The sequence below is a fragment of the Anoplopoma fimbria genome, chromosome 12 (genome assembly GCF_027596085.1).
Source record: "Anoplopoma fimbria isolate UVic2021 breed Golden Eagle Sablefish chromosome 12, Afim_UVic_2022, whole genome shotgun sequence".
NCBI lineage: Eukaryota > Metazoa > Chordata > Actinopteri > Perciformes > Anoplopomatidae > Anoplopoma > Anoplopoma fimbria.
Genome location: NC_072460.1, coordinates 1,562,151 through 1,582,494, shown reverse-complemented (window position 1 = coordinate 1,582,494; position 20,344 = coordinate 1,562,151). Strand labels below are relative to the sequence as shown.

At 44.3% G+C, this 20,344-nt stretch overlaps 1 protein-coding gene and 17 non-coding genes across 18 annotated transcripts in view; 1 reads left to right on the top strand and 17 right to left on the bottom strand.

The window, feature by feature from the left end:
- The window catches only part of sema3h (sema domain, immunoglobulin domain (Ig), short basic domain, secreted, (semaphorin) 3H), an 83,646-nt gene that overhangs the window by 24,283 nt on the left and 39,019 nt on the right, over positions 1–20,344 (top strand). The window contains exons 4-8 of the mRNA XM_054609010.1: positions 353–472; positions 1,869–1,962; positions 2,974–3,093; positions 3,555–3,700; positions 4,953–5,067. Of these exons, the coding sequence (XP_054464985.1) occupies positions 353–472; positions 1,869–1,962; positions 2,974–3,093; positions 3,555–3,700; positions 4,953–5,067 (595 nt within the window). The remainder of the gene's footprint in view (positions 1–352; positions 473–1,868; positions 1,963–2,973; positions 3,094–3,554; positions 3,701–4,952; positions 5,068–20,344) is intronic.
- Positions 7,496–7,568, bottom strand: trnar-ccu (transfer RNA arginine (anticodon CCU)). The gene has a single exon. It is a non-coding gene; the product is annotated as a tRNA-Arg (tRNA).
- Positions 8,415–8,487, bottom strand: trnar-ccu (transfer RNA arginine (anticodon CCU)). Its single transcript has one exon. It is a non-coding gene; the product is annotated as a tRNA-Arg (tRNA).
- On the bottom strand, positions 9,090–9,162 carry trnar-ccu (transfer RNA arginine (anticodon CCU)). The gene has a single exon. It is a non-coding gene; the product is annotated as a tRNA-Arg (tRNA).
- trnar-ccu (transfer RNA arginine (anticodon CCU)) lies at positions 9,765–9,837 on the bottom strand. The gene has a single exon. It is a non-coding gene; the product is annotated as a tRNA-Arg (tRNA).
- On the bottom strand, positions 10,675–10,747 carry trnar-ccu (transfer RNA arginine (anticodon CCU)). Its single transcript has one exon. It is a non-coding gene; the product is annotated as a tRNA-Arg (tRNA).
- Positions 11,603–11,675, bottom strand: trnar-ccu (transfer RNA arginine (anticodon CCU)). Its single transcript has one exon. It is a non-coding gene; the product is annotated as a tRNA-Arg (tRNA).
- trnar-ccu (transfer RNA arginine (anticodon CCU)) lies at positions 12,275–12,347 on the bottom strand. Its single transcript has one exon. It is a non-coding gene; the product is annotated as a tRNA-Arg (tRNA).
- Positions 12,949–13,021, bottom strand: trnar-ccu (transfer RNA arginine (anticodon CCU)). Its single transcript has one exon. It is a non-coding gene; the product is annotated as a tRNA-Arg (tRNA).
- On the bottom strand, positions 13,624–13,696 carry trnar-ccu (transfer RNA arginine (anticodon CCU)). The gene has a single exon. It is a non-coding gene; the product is annotated as a tRNA-Arg (tRNA).
- Positions 14,298–14,370, bottom strand: trnar-ccu (transfer RNA arginine (anticodon CCU)). The gene has a single exon. It is a non-coding gene; the product is annotated as a tRNA-Arg (tRNA).
- On the bottom strand, positions 15,217–15,289 carry trnar-ccu (transfer RNA arginine (anticodon CCU)). The gene has a single exon. It is a non-coding gene; the product is annotated as a tRNA-Arg (tRNA).
- On the bottom strand, positions 15,892–15,964 carry trnar-ccu (transfer RNA arginine (anticodon CCU)). The gene has a single exon. It is a non-coding gene; the product is annotated as a tRNA-Arg (tRNA).
- Positions 16,567–16,639, bottom strand: trnar-ccu (transfer RNA arginine (anticodon CCU)). Its single transcript has one exon. It is a non-coding gene; the product is annotated as a tRNA-Arg (tRNA).
- Positions 17,413–17,485, bottom strand: trnar-ccu (transfer RNA arginine (anticodon CCU)). Its single transcript has one exon. It is a non-coding gene; the product is annotated as a tRNA-Arg (tRNA).
- trnar-ccu (transfer RNA arginine (anticodon CCU)) lies at positions 18,088–18,160 on the bottom strand. Its single transcript has one exon. It is a non-coding gene; the product is annotated as a tRNA-Arg (tRNA).
- On the bottom strand, positions 19,005–19,077 carry trnar-ccu (transfer RNA arginine (anticodon CCU)). The gene has a single exon. It is a non-coding gene; the product is annotated as a tRNA-Arg (tRNA).
- trnar-ccu (transfer RNA arginine (anticodon CCU)) lies at positions 19,682–19,754 on the bottom strand. Its single transcript has one exon. It is a non-coding gene; the product is annotated as a tRNA-Arg (tRNA).

Genomic DNA, 20,344 nt, shown 5'->3' with positions numbered 1-20,344 from the left:
ATGCTATTGAGATTATCAGGTTTAAGGTCAACTAGATTTATTCAGAATGACAAATTTATTTTGACAGGAAACTAAAGAAAATCAGGGGATGCTTATCAAACAGAAATGTCTTACTTTCAATTTCCATGTAGCCAGGGATAAACATGTCTTGTGTGTGTAAAAACTCTCACATGCACAACAGATCCCCTAACAAGAAACTTTTCCAATATTGTTACCTGGTGATAAAAATTCAACCAATTAATTTGAAATAACCACTATCCTATATATTTGATAAAACCAGTACACAAAAAATACTCCACATCCTCCATTATTCCTCACACTGTGGTCCCTCTGTGTGTGTCTCTCTGTCCAGTTGGAGTGTGCTAACTTCCTGCGAGTCCTGCAGCCTTTTAATCAGACTCACCTGTACGTTTGTGGGACTGGAGCCTTCAACCCCCGATGTGCTTTCATAGCTACCAGCGTCTTCCAACAGGTAGAATTGCAAGCACACATATACACACATGATCCTTAACCAGCTAGAAAGGGTTCCTGCTGTCACAATAACTGGAAGGGGAATAACGGTACCGACGTAGATCTTTTGTTGAGGAAGAAACTCAACTCTGTAACACCACTGTACAGTCGCATTCTCTCATATTTTATCACCAATGTTAATTATAAACTTTAGATTTTTTTATTCTATCAAGTAGTTAATACAAATAAGAAGCCAAATTAAGAATACTAAAGCAGGTATTTCAGTGTGTAGGATACATATTTAATCTGCATTTTTTTGTAAATATGTATGTTTTTGTATAATATGATTGGACTTGATATCAGCAGATATTCAATATTAAAGCAGTCAGATCTGGACCAGGGCCAAAAAACTTGATTGGGACAAGCCTAGATTTGATGTCATCCACTGCACCTTGAAATTTAACATTAGTGCAAGATTTTCCAGTGAATTAAATTGTTTTGCTAACAACATGTATGTGGTCTTTTTCTCCCCATCACATTGAAACAGCTGTAGCTCCTTAGTTAGCTAGCCTGCAAGCTGATGTCAAGCCTTTTCAGATCATACACAATAGTATGAAAAATAAATGAATGAATAACATGGAGAAAATAAAAGTAGCCACTTTATTCCATGATGAAGCAACGCTGCTCCTGCAACCCAGCGTTCTGTGTGTGTGCACTGACTCCTGGTCCCAGCCCCTATGTGCAGGCCTATCAGCAGCTCACATATATGTGTGGTGTCTGCCCCTATGCCCATATATCTACTAGGGTTCACCCTGTGCCATCCGTTTATAATATATACAATGTCCCTTTTGTCATTGAGGCAGCACTCTAGGGGCCGCCGGACACTGTCGTTTCTTTAGCTGACATGTTTGTGTCAATTATATTATGAATGCATTCCTGCATTCGTATTTGTGTGTGTGTGTGTGTGTGTGTGTGTGTGTGTGTGTGTGTGTGTGTGTGTGTGTGTGTGTGTGTGTGTGTGTGTGTGTGAATGTGTGTCAGGGAGAAGCTAATACCATGAAAGGCTGTGTGAGATCAGAAAGGTTCAGACATGGTGCTTAGAGAAGCTGGTGGTGCTGACTGGTTTAAGACTGGACTTCACACATTTTTTTAATCCCACCACTTAGCCTGATTACCCTCAATTAGCCACTTGCTCTGTGCGTGTGTGTGGCAGGCTAGTTCAGCTTGCTGGAAAGTGTTTCTGCTTATTTGTTAGGATGAATGAAATGATTTATAAATTAAAGAATGAATTAAAGCGTCACAGCCTGTCAGTGTGCCCAAACAACTTGTTTTACTCCTGTCTGTCTTCTTCTGTCTAACTGATCTCTCTCTCTCTCTCTCTCTCTCTCTCTGACCTCTGGCTCTGTTTTCTTTGCCAGTCAGAGCACCAGACTCTCTCCTACAGCCAGACAGAGTGTGGGAAAGGGAAATGTCCTTACGATCCGTTCCAGAAAACAGCCTCTGATGTCGTTGGTAAGTTGGTCATCATAGCAACAACTATAGCTTGTCTGTGAGGTTTTAGGTTGGTGTGAATGACCAGTTTTTTTAATGAGAAATGAATCAAACAAACAAACAAAAAACATGGGTTTGATGTTGCAGCACTTCAAGAAACCTTTCAAAGAAAAATCAGCACACTACTTACATTGCTAATATAAAGATTAATTTGAGATAATGATTTTTTTCCCCCACAATGCGACCTCAACATAATGTCTACATTTCTTTCTAAATATGGGTGGATTGCAGGAGGAGTAAAACAAACTTACTGCGTCTACACAGGATGCTTAGCGTGAGCAGCATGTCAGCAGAGCAGCAGCTTCAGTGCTCCATCTGTGTCTGCACAGGACGCGTTCAGGCACAGTATTGAGTGTAGGAGTTTTGGCAGCACTCAGAGCCCAACGCACAATCACTGGAAATGTGTAAATTAGTTATAGTGTATCTAAAATAGGCGTTTCATTGGTTTTCCTATGAAGTAATAGGAATAGTTGCTACTCATCACATATCTTGCAATGCTTCTAGCATAAAAAGCAGAGAATGGTTTTGTATTATTCTGCAGTCAATCAACCCAGATAGGACTTGAATCCATAACCCCTGTTTTAACAGGCCAGTCCTCTATCCATTAGGCCACTGGGGCTTCTCAGCATAGATTTTGACCACTTTAATCAGGAACAGGGACCACTTTAATCAGGAACAGGGAGTTCCCAATGAGGGTAGCACAAATATTGGCTTTAGTCAACAATGGCCCTCGGGGTCCCTGTGGCAGTAGCTAGGTGGCACAACAATAAAGAGATAGAGACGTTTTCAGAGTCGCCTTGTGCAATAGAAATTACAATTTTTTTTACAGCTGGCCGGAGTAAAGAACTAACTTGAGTCATCACGGGGGGCAAAAAGATTGCAATAACCCTTATGAGAATATATTGGAATAAACCAAAACGTCATATTTCTGTCTTACCTAAAAATATCTAAAGCTTTTTTTATGCTGTGTAGATGGAGAGCTGTATGCTGGGATCACCTCAGACTTCATGAGCCGGGACTCTGCCTTCTTCCGTAGTCTTGGTAGCCGTCATGTCATCCGCAGCGAGCAATACGACTCCACCTGGCTGCAGGGTGAGTGCAGAGAAAGGACAGAGAACCAAAAGCTCCTTACTTTTGAAAACTGATCTCTTACAAATGTGGTTGGATTCCACAACAGATTTTTCGTAGTGCAAGATTCCTGAGAAATCTTTTTAGAAATCAACAAATATTTCTTGTTCAAACAGCTACTCCTTTAATGCATAACTGTTTATTTCTACATCTATTTCTCAAGTAAAGTGTTCTCTTTGGTGTCAAGTCATTTAACAATTGTTATATCTTGCTTTATATACTGAATATTGAGGACTAAACTGAATGTCTTTGGCTCTAAATAAACATCTCTAAAACCACCTCCTGCACGCCTGGTCGGTGTTCTATCAGGCCAGTGTGTCAACGTCTGCTGCTGATAACAACAAGATACATGTTGACTCTCTCTGCTGTTTGTAAACTTAGTTGTACCTGTCTTTTTCTCTCCCTGTCTCTCTCTCTCTCTCCAGATGCCCAGTTTGTGCGGGTAGCGCCGCTGTCTGAAACTGATAACCCGGAAGATGATAAGGTCTACGTGTTTTTCACTGAGAGCGCTCAAGAGGCAGAAGGGGCTGCTGGGAAGGTGCTCTACTCCAGAGTGGCACGTGTGTGCAAGGTATGAAGTTTGTTTGTTGGAGATGGATAGAGACCAGGTTTGTGTGTTGGTTTGCTCCTATCAGAAACTGTCTGCATGCAGTTTACATATGTTTGCCTGAACAAGTAAAGTATGTACATGCTGGTTAATGCGTGTATCTGCGCCTGCTGAGGTGTGTGTTTACGTAAAAAGCAGTGTGATTGCATATCTTTGCTAGCTTGTATGGATGCGCTTTTTGAATTCTGTGTATAGGGGACTGTTTATGTTTGTGGCTATCACTGTGTCTTTGCTGCGTCTTCTGCTCCACTGTGATACGCTGTGAACGTTTGTACTGTTTGACCTTTAATGTATATGTGTAAACATTTATGACCATGTTTGTGTGTTTGCATAAATATTTTTTCCAGCTTATGTGCCCATGTATGTGTAATAGAAAATGTTTCCAATATCAATCAGTAGTCACATTTTGCAACACTTAATCAGTTTGTCAATCGACAGAAAATGAATTGGCAACTATGTGGATTATCAATTAATCGTTCAATTGCTTTTTTAAGCAACATTGACAAGTATGAAATTAAGTGTGTACATTTGTTACAGTATGTCTGCAACAGGAGATTTGTGAGTTTTCTTTTGATGTAATAAAAAAGTATTGGTTCTAGCTTCTATACCAGGATTACATTATAGTAAACTGAATATCTTTGAGTTTTGGGCTGTTTGCCAAACAAAAAATTTAAAAAGCTATGTGTAGAAATAACCTTTGGCTCTAGCAAATTATGATGTTCATCTTTTCCTTTTTCTTATGTTTTACAGACCAATTGATTTATCAATTAATTGAGAAGATAATAGGCAGTTTAATCAACAATGAAAAGGATCACCCTCTCACAATTTACTTAAGAATTGAATGAATGTAAAAGCATATTTTGGATTTCCTAGCAATTAATTTGATAGTGCATCTCAGTTGTGAGATACTGGAAAATAAAAGTTTTAGGTCATAATCATTGAAAATTATAGTTTAGTATTTTTATAATAGGCTTTATATTCTTTAATCTTTATTTAGATCTCCATTAGCTTCCACCAGGAGACTAGTTACCTAGTTTTTACATTGGATATTCTTACAAATAAAAATACACCAGTGGCATCTTTGTTTTTGCATTCTTTGAATTTGAAGTAGATTGTGTTTGTGAGGATGACAGAGAATGATGAGTGATAATTGACATAAAGGAGACAGAAAGTACAAATTGATTCATTAAATTACTCTTTTTATTTGTGTGTGTAGAATGACATCGGAGGCCAGAGGAGTTTAGTCAATAAGTGGAGTACCTTCCAGAAGGCTCGTATGGTGTGTTCAGTCCCAGGACCAGATGGCCTACAGACACACTTTGACCAGCTGCGTAAGTGCACACAAGCATCAAATGAAAAACACATTACATGCACAGTAAATCTGATCAGACAGGCGTCAACCACTGGTCACATCACACGACTGAATGTAACATAAAAGAGGTATTGAGTTCAGATACTTACTTTACAGTGTGTGTGGGTTTGTTTGTGTTTTGAGTGTGATTTGCTAAAAGTTGGAACTTCTTGCTCAAATATTTTGAAATGGCGAGGGAGAGTTTGCCGTCTAAAGAAATTTAGTCTGAAGTCCTGAACTACAGCTTCAGAGTGTGTGTGTGTCTACGTGGTTCCACTGTTACCACGGTGATCAACAGCCCCGTCGCTCACCTTGGGTCCGTCTTCGTGCTTCAGCCTTGGTTACCACGGAAACTGGCCTCAACATTCAGTTGATGTGGGTTTATTCATTTTCAAGGATTTGTGCCAGTGTCCTCCGGTTGGCTCTGTGTGTGTGTGTTGCTGTCCTTAGGAGCAGGTCTATGTAGGCATGAGTTTTTCATGTGTATTTTGAGCAAATTAGGATGTGAGCCTCCTTTTAATCTCTGAACTCGTAGCTGCAGATGTACACATCTCTGATTTCCAGTGGTGACAAAATACTATTAATGTATGAAGGGCAATCACCTGCCTTTAGAGGTGTGTAGCATTTCAAAGACCCTGCAACCCCACAAAGGCGTCTTCAATTCCTGTGTTGGGAATTAAATGAGTTTACTCAAGTAACTTCAGGTACTAATATAAATGACTCGTGACTGGCTCGCTATTCACCAGGGTTTGAAATAGCCGCACAGATGGAGTTGGCCACTAAATTACTGTGTTTCACATGCAACGATAGCTGATACAGAAACTGAGGAACTTCAGTTTTGCTCATACTGTATGTTTTACAACAGAAACTCTAAATGCAACATCAACCTAAATTTGGTCATAGATTTGCTGTATCACTTTATGGCAAAAAAGAGATAGATTTTTAACAAGATGGCCCCACAGCTGGCTGCCTCAGGGTTTTGCTTTGTTAATGTCAATGTTGCTGATGAGGATCCGAACATAATCACTTACAAATGAGGGTGAAACCCCAACATTCATGGACTGAGGCTTTACTTAAATTTTGATCAGTGGAGCAGGAAGGAAGATGCAGGCTTAGAAACAATATTATATCCTGAATGACGTATTTCTTTCGCTCTCAGTTCAAATCAAAATGCCTTATTGGAATGAATGTGACAAGGACAATGTTGCCAAAGTGCCAAGTAAGAATGAAATTATGAAGAAAAAGATCAAGGTTCAAATTTTAGAATGAATAAAATTAATAATGAGATTATAGAGAAAAAGTAAAAGGTATAATTCAAAGAACAAAACCCTGAAAAGAGTCACATGAAAGCACTATATATCCATCTGTGCTGCTCTGTTCCCCAAGGACACCTTGGTTTCTAGCGATGTCATCGTCGGTAAAATAGAGGTTGAAGAACTTCCTGAAGGTATGTATAACATGAATAATTTCAACCCATTGACCTCTATGGGTATTGGGTCAAGCACTGCGCCACTCTACTGTCAATCACCCCAGATGGGACTTGAACCCACAATCCCTGGCTTTAGAGGCCAGACAACACAGACAATAGAAAGAAGCCAATCCAGAGTGACTACAATTTGTGTTTTAATCCATGACACTGTGTCAGTTAACCTAGCAGAGGATGGTTTCGATCCATCGACCTCTGGGTTATGGGCCCAGCACGCTTCCGCTGCGCCACTCTGCTGCCACTTGCCCTGCCTGGGATTCAAACCCACGATTCCTTACTTTAGAGGACAGACAACACAGACAATAGAAAGAAGCCAATTCAGAGTGACTAGAATTTTTGTTTAAATCCCATACACTGTGTCAGTTAGATTGCAGTGGAGGAGATGGCACAGTATGTGGTAAAAATAACCTAGCAGAGGATGGTTTCGATCCATCGACCTCTGGGTTATGGGCCCAGCACGCTTCCGCTGCGCCACTCTGCTGTTTGCTGTTTATCACCCCAGATGGGACTTGAACCGACAATCCCTGGCTTAGGAGGCCAGTGCCTTGTCCATTAGGCCACTGGGTCTGCATTTGTTGACTCAAAGAGTCTTTCCTTTCATGACGGACTGTTGTTCCTCAAATCTTTTGTGTGGACTGACATACAATGAATGATATTCCGCTGCGCCACTCTACTGTCAATCGCCCTGCATGGGATTCAAACCCACGATTCCTAGCTTTAGAGGACAGACAACACAGACAATAGAAAGAAGCCAATTCAGAGTGACTACAATTTTTGTTTAAATCCCATACACTGTGTCAGTTAGATTGCAGTTGTGGAGATGGCACAGTATGTGGTAAAAATAACCTAGCAGAGGATGGTTTCGATCCATCGACCTCTGGGTTATGGGCCCAGCACGCTTCCGCTGCGCCACTCTGCTGTTTATCCCAGATGGGACTTGAACCCACAATCCCTGGCTTAGGAGGCCAGTGCCTTGTCCATTAGGCCACTGGGGCTGTATTTGTTGATTCAAAGAGTCTTTGCTTTCATGACGGACTGTTGTTCCTCAAATCTTTTGTGTGGACTGACATACAATGAATGATATTCCGCTGCGCCACTCTACTGTCAATCGCCCTGCATGGGATTCAAACCCACGATTCCTAGCTTTAGAGGACAGACAACACAGACAATAGAAAGAAGCCAATTCAGAGTGACTACAATTTTTGTTTAAATCCCATACACTGTGTCAGTTAGATTGCAGTTGTGGAGATGGCACAGTATGTGGTAAAAATAACCTAGCAGAGGATGGTTTCGATCCATCGACCTCTGGGTTATGGGCCCAGCACGCTTCCGCTGCGCCACTCTGCTGTCAGTTGCCTTGCATGGGATTCAAACCCACGATTCCTATTTTTAGAGGACAGACAACACAGACAATAGAAAGAAGCCAATTCAGAGTGACTACAATTTTTGTTTAAATCCCATACACTGTGTCAGTTAGATTGCAGTGGAGGAGATGGCACAGTATGTGGTAAAAATAACCTAGCAGAGGATGGTTTCGATCCATCGACCTCTGGGTTATGGGCCCAGCACGCTTCCGCTGCGCCACTCTGCTGTCAGTTGCCTTGCATGGGATTCAAACCCACGATTCCTATTTTTAGAGGACAGACAACACAGACAATAGAAAGAAGCCAATTCAGAGTGACTACAATTTTTATTTAAATCCCATACACTGTGTCAGTTAGATTGCAGTTGTGGAGATGGCACAGTATGTGGTAAAAATAACCTAGCAGAGGATGGTTTCGATCCATCGACCTCTGGGTTATGGGCCCAGCACGCTTCCGCTGCGCCACTCTGCTGTTTATCACCCCAGATGGGACTTGAACCCACAATCCCTGGCTTAGGAGGCCAGTGCCTTGTCCATTAGGCCACTGGGGCTGTATTTGTTGATTCAAAGAGTCTTTGCTTTCATGACGGACTGTTGTTCCTCAAATCTTTTGTGTGGACTGACATACAATGAATGATATTCCGCTGCGCCACTCTACTGTCAATCGCCCTGCATGGGATTCAAACCCACGATTCCTAGCTTTAGAGGACAGACAACACAGACAATAGAAAGGAGCCAATTCAGAGTGACTACAATTTTTGTTTAAATCCCATACACTGTGTCAGTTAGATTGCAGTGGAGGAGATGGCACAGTATGTGGTAAAAATAACCTAGCAGAGGATGGTTTCGATCCATCGACCTCTGGGTTATGGGCCCAGCACGCTTCCGCTGCGCCACTCTGCTGTCAGTTGCCTTGCATGGGATTCAAACCCACGATTCCTATTTTTAGAGGACAGACAACACAGACAATAGAAAGAAGCCAATTCAGAGTGACTACAATTTTTGTTTAAATCCCATACACTGTGTCAGTTAGATTGCAGTGGAGGAGATGGCACAGTATGTGGTAAAAATAACCTAGCAGAGGATGGTTTCGATCCATCGACCTCTGGGTTATGGGCCCAGCACGCTTCCGCTGCGCCACTCTGCTGTTTATCACCCCAGATGGGACTTGAACCCACAATCCCTGGCTTAGGAGGCCAGTGCCTTGTCCATTAGGCCACTGGGGCTGTATTTGTTGATTCAAAGAGTCTTTGCTTTCATGACGGACTGTTGTTCCTCAAATCTTTTGTGTGGACTGACATACAATGAATGATATTCCGCTGCGCCACTCTACTGTCAATCGCCCTGCATGGGATTCAAACCCACGATTCCTAGCTTTAGAGGACAGACAACACAGACAATAGAAAGGAGCCAATTCAGAGTGACTACAATTTTTGTTTAAATCCCATACACTGTGTCAGTTAGATTGCAGTTGTGGAGATGGCACAGTATGTGGTAAAAATAACCTAGCAGAGGATGGTTTCGATCCATCGACCTCTGGGTTATGGGCCCAGCACGCTTCCGCTGCGCCACTCTGCTGTCAGTTGCCTTGCATGGGATTCAAACCCACGATTCCTATTTTTAGAGGACAGACAACACAGACAATAGAAAGAAGCCAATTCAGAGTGACTACAATTTTTGTTTAAATCCCATACACTGTGTCAGTTAGATTGCAGTGGAGGAGATGGCACAGTATGTGGTAAAAATAACCTAGCAGAGGATGGTTTCGATCCATCGACCTCTGGGTTATGGGCCCAGCACGCTTCCGCTGCGCCACTCTGCTGTTTATCACCCCAGATGGGACTTGAACCCACAATCCCTGGCTTAGGAGGCCAGTGCCTTGTCCATTAGGCCACTGGGGCTGTATTTGTTGATTCAAAGAGTCTTTGCTTTCATGACGGACTGTTGTTCCTCAAATCTTTTGTGTGGACTGACATACAATGAATGATATTCCGCTGCGCCACTCTACTGTCAATCGCCCTGCATGGGATTCAAACCCACAATTCTTAGCTTTAGAGGACAGACAATAGAAAGGAGCCAATTCAGAGTGACTACAATTTTTGTTTAAATCCCATACACTGTGTCAGTTAGATTGCAGTTGTGGAGATGGCACAGTATGTGGTAAAAATAACCTAGCAGAGGATGGTTTCGATCCATCGACCTCTGGGTTATGGGCCCAGCACGCTTCCGCTGCGCCACTCTGCTGTCAGTTGCCTTGCATGGGATTCAAACCCACGATTCCTATTTTTAGAGGACAGACAACACAGACAATAGAAAGAAGCCAATTCAGAGTGACTACAATTTTTGTTTAAATCCCATACACTGTGTCAGTTAGATTGCAGTGGAGGAGATGGCACAGTATGTGGTAAAAATAACCTAGCAGAGGATGGTTTCGATCCATCGACCTCTGGGTTATGGGCCCAGCACGCTTCCGCTGCGCCACTCTGCTGTCAGTTGCCTTGCATGGGATTCAAACCCACGATTCCTATTTTTAGAGGACAGACAACACAGACAATAGAAAGAAGCCAATTCAGAGTGACTACAATTTTTGTTTAAATCCCATACACTGTGTCAGTTAGATTGCAGTGGAGGAGATGGCACAGTATGTGGTAAAAATAACCTAGCAGAGGATGGTTTCGATCCATCGACCTCTGGGTTATGGGCCCAGCACGCTTCCGCTGCGCCACTCTGCTGTTTATCACCCCAGATGGGACTTGAACCCACAATCCCTGGCTTAGGAGGCCAGTGCCTTGTCCATTAGGCCACTGGGGCTGTATTTGTTGATTCAAAGAGTCTTTGCTTTCATGACGGACTGTTGTTCCTCAAATCTTTTGTGTGGACTGACATACAATGAATGATATTCCGCTGCGCCACTCTACTGTCAATCGCCCTGCATGGGATTCAAACCCACGATTCCTAGCTTTAGAGGACAGACAACACAGACAATAGAAAGGAGCCAATTCAGAGTGACTACAATTTTTGTTTAAATCCCATACACTGTGTCAGTTATTGCAGTTGTGGAGATGGCACAGTATGTGGTAAAAATAACCTAGCAGAGGATGGTTTCGATCCATCGACCTCTGGGTTATGGGCCCAGCACGCTTCCGCTGCGCCACTCTGCTGTCAGTTGCCTTGCATGGGATTCAAACCCACGATTCCTATTTTTAGAGGACAGACAACACAGACAATAGAAAGAAGCCAATTCAGAGTGACTACAATTTTTGTTTAAATCCCATACACTGTGTCAGTTAGATTGCAGTGGAGGAGATGGCACAGTATGTGGTAAAAATAACCTAGCAGAGGATGGTTTCGATCCATCGACCTCTGGGTTATGGGCCCAGCACGCTTCCGCTTGCGCCACTCTGCTGTCAGTTGCCTTGCATGGGATTCAAACCCACTGATTCCTGGGATTTTTATTTTTAGAGGACAGACAACACAGACAATAGAAAGAAGCCAATTCAGAGTGACTACAATTTTTGTTTAAATCCCATACACTGTGTCAGTTAGATTGCAGTGGAGGAGATGGCACAGTATGTGGTAAAAATAACCTAGCAGAGGATGGTTTCGATCCATCGACCTCTGGGTTATGGGCCCAGCACGCTTCCGCTGCGCCACTCTGCTGTTTATCACCCCAGATGGGACTTGAACCCACAATCCCTGGCTTAGGAGGCCAGTGCCTTGTCCATTAGGCCACTGGGGCTGTATTTGTTGATTCAAAGAGTCTTTGCTTTCATGACGGACTGTTGTTCCTCAAATCTTTTGTGTGGACTGACATACAATGAATGATATTCCGCTGCGCCACTCTACTGTCAATCGCCCTGCATGGGATTCAAACCCACGATTCCTAGCTTTAGAGGACAGACAACACAGACAATAGAAAGGAGCCAATTCAGAGTGACTACAATTTTTGTTTAAATCCCATACACTGTGTCAGTTAGATTGCAGTTGTGGAGATGGCACAGTATGTGGTAAAAATAACCTAGCAGAGGATGGTTTCGATCCATCGACCTCTGGGTTATGCCAGCACGCTTCCGCTGCGCCACTCTGCTGTCAGTTGCCTTGCATGGGATTCAAACCCACGATTCCTATTTTTAGAGGACAGACAACACAGACAATAGAAAGAAGCCAATTCAGAGTGACTACAATTTTTGTTTAAATCCCATACACTGTGTCAGTTAGATTGCAGTGGAGGAGATGGCACAGTATGTGGTAAAAATAACCTAGCAGAGGATGGTTTCGATCCATCGACCTCTGGGTTATGGGCCCAGCACGCTTCCGCTGCGCCACTCTGCTGTTTATCACCCCAGATGGGACTTGAACCCACAATCCCTGGCTTAGGAGGCCAGTGCCTTGTCCATTAGGCCACTGGGGCTGTATTTGTTGATTCAAAGAGTCTTTGCTTTCATGACGGACTGTTGTTCCTCAAATCTTTTGTGTGGACTGACATACAATGAATGATATTCCGCTGCGCCACTCTACTGTCAATCGCCCTGCATGGGATTCAAACCCACGATTCCTAGCTTTAGAGGACAGACAACACAGACAATAGAAAGAGCCAATTCAGAGTGACTACAATTTTTGTTTAAATCCCATACACTGTGTCAGTTAGATTGCAGTTGTGGAGATGGCACAGTATGTGGTAAAAATAACCTAGCAGAGGATGGTTTCGATCCATCGACCTCTGGGTTATGGGCCCAGCACGCTTCCGCTGCGCCACTCTGCTGTCAGTTGCCTTGCATGGGATTCAAACCCACGATTCCTATTTTTAGAGGACAGACAACACAGACAATAGAAAGAAGCCAATTCAGAGTGACTACAATTTTTGTTTAAATCCCATACACTGTGTCAGTTAGATTGCAGTGGAGGAGATGGCACAGTATGTGGTAAAAATAACCTAGCAGAGGATGGTTTCGATCCATCGACCTCTGGGTTATGGGCCCAGCACGCTTCCGCTGCGCCACTCTGCTGTTTATCACCCCAGATGGGACTTGAACCCACAATCCCTGGCTTAGGAGGCCAGTGCCTTGTCCATTAGGCCACTGGGGCTGTATTTGTTGATTCAAAGAGTCTTTGCTTTCATGACGGACTGTTGTTCCTCAAATCTTTTGTGTGGACTGACATACAATGAATGATATTCCGCTGCGCCACTCTACTGTCAATCGCCCTGCATGGGATTCAAACCCACGATTCCTAGCTTTAGAGGACAGACAACACAGACAATAGAAAGGAGCCAATTCAGAGTGACTACAATTTTTGTTTAAATCCCATACACTGTGTCAGTTAGATTGCAGTTGTGGAGATGGCACAGTATGTGGTAAAAATAACCTAGCAGAGGATGGTTTCGATCCATCGACCTCTGGGTTATGGGCCCAGCACGCTTCCGCTGCGCCACTCTGCTGTCAGTTGCCTTGCATGGGATTCAAACCCACGATTCCTATTTTTAGAGGACAGACAACACAGACAATAGAAAGAAGCCAATTCAGAGTGACTACAATTTTTGTTTAAATCCCATACACTGTGTCAGTTAGATTGCAGTGGAGGAGATGGCACAGTATGTGGTAAAAATAACCTAGCAGAGGATGGTTTCGATCCATCGACCTCTGGGTTATGGGCCCAGCACGCTTCCGCTGCGCCACTCTGCTGTTTATCACCCCAGATGGGACTTGAACCCACAATCCCTGGCTTAGGAGGCCAGTGCCTTGTCCATTAGGCCACTGGGGCTGTATTTGTTGATTCAAAGAGTCTTTGCTTTCATGACGGACTGTTGTTCCTCAAATCTTTTGTGTGGACTGACATACAATGAATGATATTCCGCTGCGCCACTCTACTGTCAATCGCCCTGCATGGGATTCAAACCCACGATTCCTAGCTTTAGAGGACAGACAACACAGACAATAGAAAGGAGCCAATTCAGAGTGACTACAATTTTTGTTTAAATCCCATACACTGTGTCAGTTAGATTGCAGTTGTGGAGATGGCACAGTATGTGGTAAAAATAACCTAGCAGAGGATGGTTCGATCCATCGACCTCTGGGTTATGGGCCCAGCACGCTTCCGCTGCGCCACTCTGCTGTCAGTTGCCTTGCATGGGATTCAAACCCACGATTCCTATTTTTAGAGGACAGACAACACAGACAATAGAAAGAAGCCAATTCAGAGTGACTACAATTTTTGTTTAAATCCCATACACTGTGTCAGTTAGATTGCAGTGGAGGAGATGGCACAGTATGTGGTAAAAATAACCTAGCAGAGGATGGTTTCGATCCATCGACCTCTGGGTTATGGGCCCAGCACGCTTCCGCTGCGCCACTCTGCTGTTTATCACCCCAGATGGGACTTGAACCCACAATCCCTGGCTTAGGAGGCCAGTGCCTTGTCCATTAGGCCACTGGGGCTGTATTTGTTGATTCAAAGAGTCTTTGCTTTCATGACGGACTGTTGTTCCTCAAATCTTTTGTGTGGACTGACATACAATGAATGATATTCCGCTGCGCCACTCTACTGTCAATCGCCCTGCATGGGATTCAAACCCACGATTCCTAGCTTTAGAGGACAGACAACACAGACAATAGAAAGGAGCCAATTCAGAGTGACTACAATTTTTGTTTAAATCCCATACACTGTGTCAGTTAGATTGCAGTTGTGGAGATGGCACAGTATGTGGTAAAAATAACCTAGCAGAGGATGGTTTCGATCCATCGACCTCTGGGTTATGGGCCCAGCACGCTTCCGCTGCGCCACTCTGCTGTCAGTTGCCTTGCATGGGATTCAAACCCACGATTCCTATTTTTAGAGGACAGACAACACAGACAATAGAAAGAAGCCAATTCAGAGTGACTACAATTTTTGTTTAAATCCCATACACTGTGTCAGTTAGATTGCAGTGGAGGAGATGGCACAGTATGTGGTAAAAATAACCTAGCAGAGGATGGTTTCGATCCATCGACCTCTGGGTTATGGGCCCAGCACGCTTCCGCTGCGCCACTCTGCTGTCAGTTGCCTTGCATGGGATTCAAACCCACGATTCCTATTTTTAGAGGACAGACAACACAGACAATAGAAAGAAGCCAATTCAGAGTGACTACAATTTTTGTTTAAATCCCATACACTGTGTCAGTTAGATTGCAGTGGAGGAGATGGCACAGTATGTGGTAAAAATAACCTAGCAGAGGATGGTTTCGATCCATCGACCTCTGGGTTATGGGCCCAGCACGCTTCCGCTGCGCCACTCTGCTGTTTATCACCCCAGATGGGACTTGAACCCACAATCCCTGGCTTAGGAGGCCAGTGCCTTGTCCATTAGGCCACTGGGGCTGTATTTGTTGATTCAAAGAGTCTTTGCTTTCATGACGGACTGTTGTTCCTCAAATCTTTTGTGTGGACTGACATACAATGAATGATATTCCGCTGCGCCACTCTACTGTCAATCGCCCTGCATGGGATTCAAACCCACGATTCCTAGCTTTAGAGGACAGACAACACAGACAATAGAAAGGAGCCAATTCAGAGTGACTACAATTTTTGTTTAAATCCCATACACTGTGTCAGTTAGATTGCAGTTGTGGAGATGGCACAGTATGTGGTAAAAATAACCTAGCAGAGGATGGTTTCGATCCATCGACCTCTGGGTTATGGGCCCAGCACGCTTCCGCTGCGCCACTCTGCTGTCAGTTGCCTTGCATGGGATTCAAACCCACGATTCCTATTTTTAGAGGACAGACAACACAGACAATAGAAAGAAGCCAATTCAGAGTGACTACAATTTTTGTTTAAATCCCATACACTGTGTCAGTTAGATTGCAGTGGAGGAGATGGCACAGTATGTGGTAAAAATAACCTAGCAGAGGATGGTTTCGATCCATCGACCTCTGGGTTATGGGCCCAGCACGCTTCCGCTGCGCCACTCTGCTGTTTATCACCCCAGATGGGACTTGAACCCACAATCCCTGGCTTAGGAGGCCAGTGCCTTGTCCATTAGGCCACTGGGGCTGTATTTGTTGATTCAAAGAGTCTTTGCTTTCATGACGGACTGTTGTTCCTCAAATCTTTTGTGTGGACTGACATACAATGAATGATATTCCGCTGCGCCACTCTACTGTCAATCGCCCTGCATGGGATTCAAACCCACGATTCCTAGCTTTAGAGGACAGACAACACAGACAATAGAAAGGAGCCAATTCAGAGTGACTACAATTTTTGTTTAAATCCCATACACTGTGTCAGTTAGATTGCAGTTGTGGAGATGGCACAGTATGTGGTAAAAATAACCTAGCAGAGGATGGTTTCGATCCATCGACCTCTGGGTTATGGGCCCAGCACGCTTCCGCTGCGCCACTCTGCTGTCAGTTGCCTTGCATGGGATTCAAACCCACGATTCCTATTTTTAGAGGACAGACAACACAGACAATAGAAAGAAGCCAATTCAGAGTGACTACAATTTTTGTTTAAATCCCATACACTGTGTCAGTTAGATTGCAGTGGAGGAGATGGCACAGTATGTGGTAAAAATAACCTAGCAGAGGATGGTTTCGATCCATCGACCTCTGGGTTATGGGCCCAGCACGCTTCCGCTGCGCCACTCTGCTGTTTATCACCCCAGATGGGACTTGAACCCACAATCCCTGGCTTAGGAGGCCAGTGCCTTGTCCATTAGGCCACTGGGGCTGTATTTGTTGATTCAAAGAGTCTTTGCTTTCATGACGGACTGTTGTTCCTCAAATCTTTTGTGTGGACTGACATACAATGAATGATATTCCGCTGCGCCACTCTACTGTCAATCGCCCTGCATGGGATTCAAACCCACGATTCCTAGCTTTAGAGGACAGACAACACAGACAATAGAAAGAAGCCAATTCAGAGTGACTACAATTTTTGTTTAAATCCCATACACTGTGTCAGTTAGATTGCAGTGGAGGAGATGGCACAGTATGTGGTAAAAATAACCTAGCAGAGGATGGTTTCGATCCATCGACCTCTGGGTTATGGGCCCAGCACGCTTCCGCTGCGCCACTCTGCTGGGACTTGAACCCACAATCCCTGGCTTAGGAGGCCAGTGCCTTGTCCATTAGGCCACTGGGGCTGTATTTGTTGATTCAAAGAGTCTTTGCTTTCATGACGGACTGTTGTTCCTCAAATCTTTTGTGTGGACTGACATACAATGAATGATATTCCGCTGCGCCACTCTACTGTCAATCGCCCTGCATGGGATTCAAACCCACGATTCCTATTTTTAGAGGACAGACAACACAGACAATAGAAAGAAGCCAATTCAGAGTGACTACAATTTTTGTTTAAATCCCATACACTGTGTCAGTTAGATTGCAGTGGAGGAGATGGCACAGTATGTGGTAAAAATAACCTAGCAGAGGATGGTTTCGATCCATCGACCTCTGGGTTATGGGCCCAGCACGCTTCCGCTGCGCCACTCTGCTGTTTATCACCCCAGATGGGACTTGAACCCACAATCCCTGGCTTAGGAGGCCAGTGCCTTGTCCATTAGGCCACTGGGGCTGTATTTGTTGATTCAAAGAGTCTTTGCTTTCATGACGGACTGTTGTTCCTCAAATCTTTTGTGTGGACTGACATACAATGAATGATATTCCGCTGCGCCACTCTACTGTCAATCGCCCTGCATGGGATTCAAACCCACGATTCCTAGCTTTAGAGGACAGACAACACAGACAATAGAAAGGAGCCAATTCAGAGTGACTACAATTTTTGTTTAAATCCCATACACTGTGTCAGTTAGATTGCAGTTGTGGAGATGGCACAGTATGTGGTAAAAATAACCTAGCAGAGGATGGTTTCGATCCATCGACCTCTGGGTTATGGGCCCAGCACGCTTCCGCTGCGCCACTCTGCTGTCAGTTGCCTTGCATGGGATTCAAACCCACGATTCCTATTTTTAGAGGACAGACAACACAGACAATAGAAAGAAGCCAATTCAGAGTGACTACAATTTTTGTTTAAATCCCATACACTGTGTCAGTTAGATTGCAGTGGAGGAGATGGCACAGTATGTGGTAAAAATAACCTAGCAGAGGATGGTTTCGATCCATCGACCTCTGGGTTATGGGCCCAGCACGCTTCCGCTGCGCCACTCTGCTGTTTATCACCCCAGATGGGACTTGAACCCACAATCCCTGGCTTAGGAGGCCAGTGCCTTGTCCATTAGGCCACTGGGGCTGTATTTGTTGATTCAAAGAGTCTTTGCTTTCATGACGGACTGTTGTTCCTCAAATCTTTTGTGTGGACTGACATACAATGAATGATATTCCGCTGCGCCACTCTACTGTCAATCGCCCTGCATGGGATTCAAACCCACGATTCCTAGCTTTAGAGGACAGACAACACAGACAATAGAAAGGAGCCAATTCAGAGTGACTACAATTTTTGTTTAAATCCCATACACTGTGTCAGTTAGATTGCAGTTGTGGAGATGGCACAGTATGTGGTAAAAATAACCTAGCAGAGGATGGTTTCGATCCATCGACCTCTGTTATGGGCCCAGCACGCTTCCGCTGCGCCACTCTGCTGTCAGTTGCCTTGCATGGGATTCAAACCCACGATTCCTATTTTTAGAGGACAGACAACACAGACAATAGAAAGAAGCCAATTCAGAGTGACTACAATTTTTGTTTAAATCCCATACACTGTGTCAGTTAGATTGCAGTGGAGGAGATGGCACAGTATGTGGTAAAAATAACCTAGCAGAGGATGGTTTCGATCCATCGACCTCTGGGTTATGGGCCCAGCACGCTTCCGCTGCGCCACTCTGCTGTCAGTTGCCTTGCATGGGATTCAAACCCACGATTCCTATTTTTAGAGGACAGACAACACAGACAATAGAAAGAAGCCAATTCAGAGTGACTACAATTTTTGTTTAAATCCCATACACTGTGTCAGTTAGATTGCAGTGGAGGAGATGGCACAGTATGTGGTAAAAATAACCTAGCAGAGGATGGTTTCGATCCATCGACCTCTGGGTTATGGGCTCCGCACGCTTCCGCTGCGCCACTCTGCTGTTAATCACCCCAGATGGGACTTGAACCCACAATCCCTGGCTTAGGAGGCCAGTGCCTTGTCCATTAGGCCACTGGGGCTGTATTTGTTGATTCAAAGAGTCTTTGCTTTCATGACGGACTGTTGTTCCTCAAATCTTTTGTGTGGACTGACATACAATGAATGATATTCCGCTGCGCCACTCTACTGTCAATCGCCCTGCATGGGATTCAAACCCACGATTCCTAGCTTTAGAGGACAGACAACACAGACAATAGAAAGGAGCCAATTCAGAGTGACTACAATTTTTGTTTAAATCCCATACACTGTGTCAGTTAGATTGCAGTTGTGGAGATGGCACAGTATGTGGTAAAAATAACGTAGCAGAGGATGGTTTCGATCCATCGACCTCTGGGTTATGGGCCCAGCACGCTTCCGCTGCGCCACTCTGCTGTCAGTTGCCTTGCATGGGATTCAAACCCACGATTCCTATTTTTAGAGGACAGACACAACACAGACAATAGAAAGAAGCCAATTCAGAGTGACTACAATTTTTGTTTAAATCCCATACACTGTGTCAGTTAGATTGCAGTGGAGGAGATGGCACAGTATGTGGTAAAAATAACCTAGCAGAGGATGGTTTCGATCCATCGACCTCTGGGTTATGGGCCCAGCACGCTTCCGCTGCGCCACTCTGCTGTTTATCACCCCAGATGGGACTTGAACCCACAATCCCTGGCTTAGGAGGCCAGTGCCTTGTCCATTAGGCCACTGGGGCTGTATTTGTTGATTCAAAGAGTCTTTGCTTTCATGACGGACTGTTGTTCCTCAAATCTTTTGTGTGGACTGACATACAATGAATGATATTCCGCTGCGCCACTCTACTGTCAATCGCCCTGCATGGGATTCAAACCCACGATTCCTAGCTTTAGAGGACAGACAACACAGACAATAGAAAGGAGCCAATTCAGAGTGACTACAATTTTTGTTTAAATCCCATACACTGTGTCAGTTAGATTGCAGTTGTGGAGATGGCACAGTATGTGGTAAAAATAACCTAGCAGAGGATGGTTTCGATCCATCGACCTCTGGGTTATGGGCCCAGCACGCTTCCGCTGCGCCACTCTGCTGTCAGTTGCCTTGCATGGGATTCAAACCCACGATTCCTATTTTTAGAGGACAGACAACACAGACAATAGAAAGAAGCCAATTCAGAGTGACTACAATTTTTGTTTAAATCCCATACACTGTGTCAGTTAGATTGCAGTGGAGGAGATGGCACAGTATGTGGTAAAAATAACCTAGCAGAGGATGGTTTCGATCCATCGACCTCTGGGTTATGGGCCCAGCACGCTTCCGCTGCGCCAC